Source organism: Nestor notabilis, unplaced genomic scaffold (genome assembly GCF_000696875.1).
Source record: "Nestor notabilis isolate BGI_N333 unplaced genomic scaffold, ASM69687v1 scaffold738, whole genome shotgun sequence".
NCBI classification, from domain to species: Eukaryota; Metazoa; Chordata; class Aves; order Psittaciformes; family Psittacidae; genus Nestor; species Nestor notabilis.
In genome coordinates this window covers 18,647-26,231 of record NW_009938499.1, presented here as the reverse complement: position 1 = coordinate 26,231, position 7,585 = coordinate 18,647, and the positions used below count along the sequence as shown (strand labels likewise).

Here is a 7,585-nt window from a genome sequence, read left to right as displayed (position 1 = left end):
TTGTCTCCAAAAGGTGAGTCCCTGTGTGCTTTCCTCAGAGCTTTGGTCGGGGAGCTGTTGGGTTTCTGGAACTGTTGCTGTACAGCGGGTGCCTGGAAACTGTGGGGATCCAGGCGCACCCAGCAGGGCGCGGGGGCTCCTGCTGCCCGCCGTGTCAGGCGCTGAGAGGACGAGGGTGCACCAGGGTCGAGAGAGAAGGGAGGAGGCAAGTACTCGTCAGACTGAGGTTTGGATTGTATTTCCCCCTTTATTTAAACACAGTATGGTGTCCCCCTGCCAGCCCATCATCCTGCTGCCTTTCTGCATCGTGCTCTGACGGTGGTGAGATCCAGAGCCCTGCCAGCTGGTCCTGTTGCACCCGCATTGAGCAAAGGGATGGGAGTTTGTCTTCTGGCACAGCAAACGCTGAGGCACAGCACGTTAAAACCAGCAATTTTGCTGCAGTTCTTCAATGTTCGGACTGAAGTTAGTGTTTCAAGAGATTGGCATGCAGCTGATCTGCCAAGTCTTTTAATTGTGGAGAGGCAGGCTCAGGGTGCTGGATTTTGCGTTTAGTTTGCAAGGTTGCTCAGAGAAAAATGGTTTGTGTTATAGGTACCCACTGCTGGTTTAAAAGAGAACAGCTGCAGTGCAAGTGCAGAGTGCTCCTCCTTGGCAGAGCCTCCTGGAGAGTCCTGCCTGCAGCTGGTTGACCCTGATTTGATGCTGATTGTCTTCTGGCACACCTGCTGCCAGCTGGCATTTAAAGATGTAGAGGTTGCCTTGCTTCTACTTGATGGTCAGATCAACGTGTTCTAGGGCTGGTTGTGGGCAGTTCTAAGAAACAAAATGTTTTAATTGATGCAAAGGTGTGTCCTAAACCAACTTAGAGCAAAAACAGGTTACCTGTATGATTATCAGATGGATATGGGGTGATTGAGGATCCTTCCCACCCCTGCTTAGATTGCAGTGATTTCTCATATAGACAGCAGGATTGCTCCTATTCTCCATGTAATTGTGGTTTTTCACACACTGTAATTTGTACATAATGAGTGAGACTCATGAGAAAATACTCTGGGCATTCTTCTCGCTCTGGAAGTTTTGTGGGCCAGGTGTTCTGCAACAGGTAGATGGAGAGCTTGTTTCCCCCTCTTCTACAATGGCAAAGTGTGTTACTCAACACGTGCAGACTTCTCTGACTGGACCAACGTTTGCGACAGTTTTGCTTCTCTGGTCTCTGAGGTAGAGAAAAGAGCATTCCTGGCACAAAAAAAAAGAAAAAAGAGGAAACTTTTTTGTAACTGAGAGGATGCACATCTCAAAGAGCAGGGCAGGTGAGAAAGAAGATGAACCCAAGATAGACAGGGTATAGTTAAGTAGTACTGCATTCCAGGAAGTTCTAAAGAGCAGAAGGAGATGAATGCAGAATAGTGTGATGTTGTTTGGCATCAAGCAGTTTGGCATCATGATTTAATACTGTTTGCCACCATATTGGTGTAATAGCTGGTGCTGCTTAAAGTGCATTAGTGAGTGATGTGAAACTTGGGACTGGACCAAACCACTTAAGCTCCTTTGCTGATACTTCTCTCACGATAAATTTTTCTCTATCAACTGTCAGTAAAGTACTCGGCATCGTTTGAGATCCCTGAAGAAGGTACAGTGTTCTGGAATAGAAACTAAAAGAAGCAGAGAGAGCCAAGCGCCCTAGAAATATAGATCACAGTTATTTGGAATAACAATTGTTTAAAAACGTGTGAGGAAAAATGCAGTGCTTTTCTTTGTTTAATATTCAGGCTTTATCATGAGTCAGGTAAACTGAGATCTTGAATGGTTTATAGGCAGAATACAATGTTTTTATTTTTCTGGTTTAGGATATTATTTCAGGATTAGATGCCTCAGTAGTACCTTTGACAGACATGAGTCTTGAGAGCCTCTTGTGAGACAGGGACTTAGGCTTGTGCAGGTGAGATGGAGACAGGAAGCTGAAACAAGTAAAATATAACTGGAGTTTTAACTACTGTACAATTAAATTTACTTCTAGACAAATTACCATCTTACTACTGCAGTAAGCTGCTTTGGTGATAGGTAATTAGCACATTGGTATATAAAAGAAAAAAGGCTTCTGGATGAACTGCAGATATGGCTGAAGATCAGTTGTACACAGAGTAACCAAGAGACTCTTTTAAAGAGTTTGGACCAGATAACAGTAAGAGAGGAGGTTTTGCTCACTGTTCTCCTGTAGTTTTATGCAGTCTTGCTGCCACACTCCCCTTTCTTTTTTGTCATATGCAGTGGGAATTCTTCCCTGCTTTAGTTTACCTTTTTAAAAAAGTATAGATATTGTTGTTGGTTTTGTTTGGATAATTTCCTCTTGGTCTGGTGAGCTAAGGTAAAGGTTCAACAAGGTCCTGGGTCGGGGCAGTCTCAAGCACAACTACAGGCTGGGTGAAGAATGGATTCAGAGCAGCCCAGAGGAGAAAGACTTGGGGGTATTGGTTGATGAGAAGCTCAACATGAGCTGGCAGTGTGCGCTCGCAGCCCAGAAAGCCAAGTGTATCCTGGGCTGCATCAGAAGTAGCATGACCAGCAAGTCAAAGGAGGTGATCCTGCCCCTCTACTCTGTTCTCATGAGACCCCACCTGCAGTCCTGTGTTTAGCTCTGGGCCCCAAACACAAGAGGGATGTGGACTGGTTGGAGCAACTCCAGAGGAGGGCCATGAATATGGTCAGAGGTCTGGAGCACTTCTGTGAAGACAGGCTGAGAGAGCTGGGCTTGCTCAGCCTAAAGAAGAGAAGGTTCAGGGGAGACCTTAGAGCAGCTTCCAGTACCTAAAGGGGGCCTACAGGAAATCTGGAGAGGGACTTTTTACAAGGGCATGTAGTGACAGGGTAAGGGGGAATGGCTTTAAACTGAAAGTGTGTAAATTAAAATTAGAAATAAGGAAGAAGTTCTTTACTCTGAGGGTGGTGAGGCCCAGACACAAGTTGCCCAGAGAGGTTGTGGCTGCTCTGTCTGTGGCAGTGTTCAAGGCCATGTGGAACAGGGCTTTGAGCAACCTGGTGTAGTAATGTGCAGTTTATTCAATCACCTGGTAACAGAGGACCTCTCCCGTCTTAAAAACAAGTTTTTCCCCACTGTTGTGAGCATTGGTTTTGGATTTTTGTTTTTGTAATCTTACACTTCGTACCATTTTGGGGTACAAAAAAAAAAAAAAAAATTAAGATATATCTATCATAATTATGTAGCTGTCAAGTTTTAAAAGAAACGTGAGCAGATAGATGAGTGCAGTCTCTGAATTAGGGACTGGAGGTAAAACAGCTCGGGGAGGCTTGACGCCAGCCCTTGACTGGATGGTACACTCAGTGTACTGAAACCAATGAAGTGCAGCTGAGAGCTGGAAGAAATGAACTTCCATTTTATTTCTCATCCTTACTCTAGCTCTAAATTTTGGAAGGACTTCAATTTGTCTTTTCCGTCTCACAACTGTCTGTTTTTCAAAGCAATCCAGCCTTTCACTGACCAGTACAACGAGGTACAAATGCTAGCAGTGAACGTTTCAGGTGGTGCTTCCCTGAAAAATATGGATTTTAATTTTTTCTTCTTCTGCCCAGGAACATAGCCAAGAAACTGTCTAGTTTCGTAGTCACTTATTTTTTCTTAAAAGAAATTTTAAGTGACTCTGAATCTCTGTAGTAAGAGTCTTAGAATGCCATTTTTACTTACTTATTTTATTCCTCCCTCTCCTCCCACCTCTTTGTTCTTGATGGAAGTACCCACTGATATGGTAACAGAGTGCTTGATAAGGTAGATGTTGAAATAATGTGTGTCCACAGTGATATCAAAAACATAGAAAAAACTTGAACAAATAGACATGGTTTTGTTTCTTTGGATCTCCAGTTACAGTACTTGTAAAATTACAAAAAAAAAAGTTTAATTGTGAAATCTGTTACATGTGGCAACAGTCATCTAGAATTTTTTGTACAAAAGTGCAGTACTTAATTTCTAAATACTCCTTTAAGGCAAAAGATCGAGATTTAAAGTTATTTGACTTCAAGCAGTAGAAGACCATATGCAGTCTCAGCCAGTGGAACTCTTTCCGTAGGAATGGGAAGTTGCATATGTATCCCCATTGTTAACACTAAATTCCAGATGGGAAATGTGAAAATAGTATCATCTGTAGTAACTTCTTTTTTTCTTCTGTGTTATATAATTAGCTTGTAAAAGCAGAGATTATTTGCAGAAAGCTAACACAGGCAATTCTTAAACAACTGATCTCTGTAAATGCTGAGCTGAACAGCAGTCACTTAAGGTCACCTGGATATCCCAGATTATCACCTAATGAGTGTATGGTTTTCCTCCTTTGTAAAAAAAAAAACAACCTCAAAACCAAACCAAAGCAAACAAAAGCCCCAACAAAAAACCCCAAACCAAACAAAAAACCCCCTCTTCTCCCAAGAACAAAAAAAAGGAAAAAACCTCAAACCCAAACCAAAACAAAAAACCTCCACAACAATATTATTTCCTCACAGTAACTATACATTAAAAGCAGCAAATTAAAAAAATATCAGAATTAAATGTGCTTGAACATATTTTGCTGCTGTGAAATGTCACTATGATCTCAGCATAGTTTCAAAGTGTTTAAATTGACAAAACGGACATTTCAGAGATTAATTACTGTGGTTGTTGGGAATTTAACGTTAACTATGTGCCAAGTGGATCTAAGGCTCCCTATGCAGCCAGTTAAAGAACTGAGCTCTTATGCTGGTGACAGAAAGTAGACTTAGGAGTCTGAAACCCATTCTGTCCTTCCCTCATTTCTCTAAAATAGGAGCACATGAAAGTTAACTGGGTGGACCTGAAATCCTTAGCTAAATATCTAATTTATATGCCTAAAATTAGGTAGTTGTAAGTATCCCGTTTTTTGTTGTTGTGCTCCTGGGATCAGGAATAATAATACCATTTCATTAAGATCGCTAAATGCAGAATTAGTTTTCCTTTTTTTTTTTTTTCCTTTCTGAAGTGGGGAGGAATTTTGAGATATATATTCTATTTAAATAAAGGAAATATATGGGACTGAAGTTGCTGTCTGGCCCTCAAGCTTCTCAGGCAAAATGCTGAGTTTCTGTCTTCAGGCAGCGGTAACAGCACATTGTTCTTTTTGGAATACTCCTTTTTTCTTCCCCAGTCCTTTATAGTCACAGAAATATTCTGACTGTTTTGCCCTTACATTCCAGTTCAACATGTTCCATTTATGATAAACATATTTTATTAATCAGGTATGCTTAAAAGTCTGAGGTGGAAAAAAATCCGTGTCGGAACTCATACAGTGGTACTGAGGCCCAGAGTATTCAAGGTCTTTTTAGTAGCAGTTAAACTGATGTAGATGATGACTTGAAGCGGTGCTTCGCTCTGTCTGTATGAGGGAAAGAAAGGTGGGAGAGGAGTGGATTAAAGTTGTTTGCATTTATGTTCGTATAGTAAATATTTTCAGACTAAACTTGTCTCCGTATGAGCATAAAGCAGATAGACACATAATTTGTATAGTGTTGTGAACCAACATATCCTCAAAATCCATGCTGTAGTTACTGGATAAGATATATAGCAAGATGGGTTTGATGTCTCTATAGCATATTGAGATGAGTCTACTTGCAAAATAAGGATCAAAGCTTGGAATTGACTTTTCTACCTCAGAAGGTCTGCCTGTGGTTTTTTTGAGTTTAAAGAGGTTGAAGTCATGTTAAATTCTCATCTATCTATAAATTAAGATCTTTGTAGCATACAAAGGACTTGAGGAAAATCTCTCTTCATTATGTATCTTGTATGTTTCTATGCATTAGTGAAGTGATGCAATAGTAAAATCTATGCAGTATCCAAATGAAAGAGTTTGAGGTCAGAAAAAAATGACATATTCTGTGGGAAAACCACAAAATGTTTTTATAGTGCAAAGAGAGAATACAGACGAGCAATATCCACTTGTTTTTCAAAGAGTTTATGTTCTACAGGAGTGGTGATACCAAGTGCTCCTTCACTAGACTACTCTCCATGTTTAACTTAGACTACTGAATGCTTTTTGAAAACAAGCCCCAATTATCAATTTTAAAATGAATAAAATATGGACATCAAAAAAACTATTAAAAAGGGGAAAATGATCAAATTCTTACAAAGAATAAAAAAAATAGATGTTACCTCTTTATGGCGTGTGTTTTTTCATAAGACTGTCAAAAATTATAAGGCCCGTTCTCACTTCCATTTGGACTGCTTCCCAGGAATAGAGTGGCTGAATTGCTTATCTTTTAGGAAATTGATGATTCTTTGGAAGTACTTTTTGACACTTAATCTGGTGCTTTTTAGGATCCATGTTTGAAAGTTCTTTCTTGCTTTTGATCGTTCTTCTGACAAACATATCTCTAATTCCTCAATTTGCTGATGAATAGCATTTTGGAATTTATCAACCTTGCTTGTATTGCAAACACCAGCAGGAAGATTTTTGCTAAATAGTTGGAAGATCTGTTGGAGGAACTCGTAGATTATCAGTGTGACATTATTCTGTGTGACATTGGTAATCTCCATGGGTCATCTGAAATCGGTTGTTCCGCTGAGACATTGCTGAGAAAAATAGCCACCCGTTTTGCACAGAAATTTCATGTTGTGGTAGTTAATTTCGATTCCTTGGAAATGGCAAACTGGATGAGAGTTTTTGGTGTACAATGGCAATGTAATGTAAGCTTGCAGTAAGCTGCTTTGAACCAAGTCATGCTGATGAAGTAGCCAGCACATTGTCCCTTGCCTTTTTGCTGATCTGTAAGCTTGCAGTTTCTTGGTTGTCTTGTCTGTGCTCACACGCTTCTCTTTTGCGTCTCTGAATTTATTTCCTTTGTATGATGCGCTGGGTATTACTCATTTTGTAGGAATTGCATTTTTATCAGCTGTGACCCTGCCAAGGTCTACTGTTTATTTCAGTTTCAAACAATTGCAAAGTTTGCTCATTTCTCCTTTAACTGTATTTAATTGAAAAAAAAAAAAAAAAGTGATTCAATCTGGTCAGTCAGAAGTTGTGGACATATTAGCAGGTTAGAATCATCTTTTCATTTTCTTACTAGAATACGCAGTCTTGTTTTATATTGGCAAAGACTGAAAAAGAAAGAATCATATTCCCAGCTAACAGATGTGCAGATATGTGCTCTAAGCAAGACGTAATTTTATTGGTTTTAAAACAAATGTCTTTTTTGGTAGGACAGATTGTTTTGACTGAGGAGTGGCTTGAATTTTATTAGCAAAGTAACCCTCTTCTTGACACAAGCATTGACTAATTTGCGGCATATGTTGCTATCACTCTGTTAATAGAAGAAGTATATACAACTCAAGACAGAATGACTTTTTCTTCAAAATCTGATAATTTTCTTCTCAGAATCAGCCTAAATTTGTAGAGCCATAAAGAAAGCATGCTTTCATGTAAAGAAGAGGAATTCATTACATTTCAGAGCAAAAAAACCTCCTGTAGTGAGGTCTCCTCCTGTGAGGCAAGCTTCCAAGGAGACTGAATTTACTTGTGCTAGTAGCAAAATGTCCTATCTTCAGGACCACCCCATTTGGTGCAATGCTGTA

General features: G+C 39.9%; 1 protein-coding gene across 1 annotated transcript; it reads right to left on the bottom strand.

Annotated features, from left to right (window-relative positions):
* Positions 1-6,170: 6,170 nt before the first annotated feature.
* Positions 6,171-6,550, bottom strand: LOC104409452 (interferon beta-like). The gene is given in 2 exon segments (XM_010019324.1): positions 6,171-6,248; positions 6,251-6,550. Coding segments are annotated over 2 exon segments (378 nt in total).
* Positions 6,551-7,585: the final 1,035 nt, after the last annotated feature.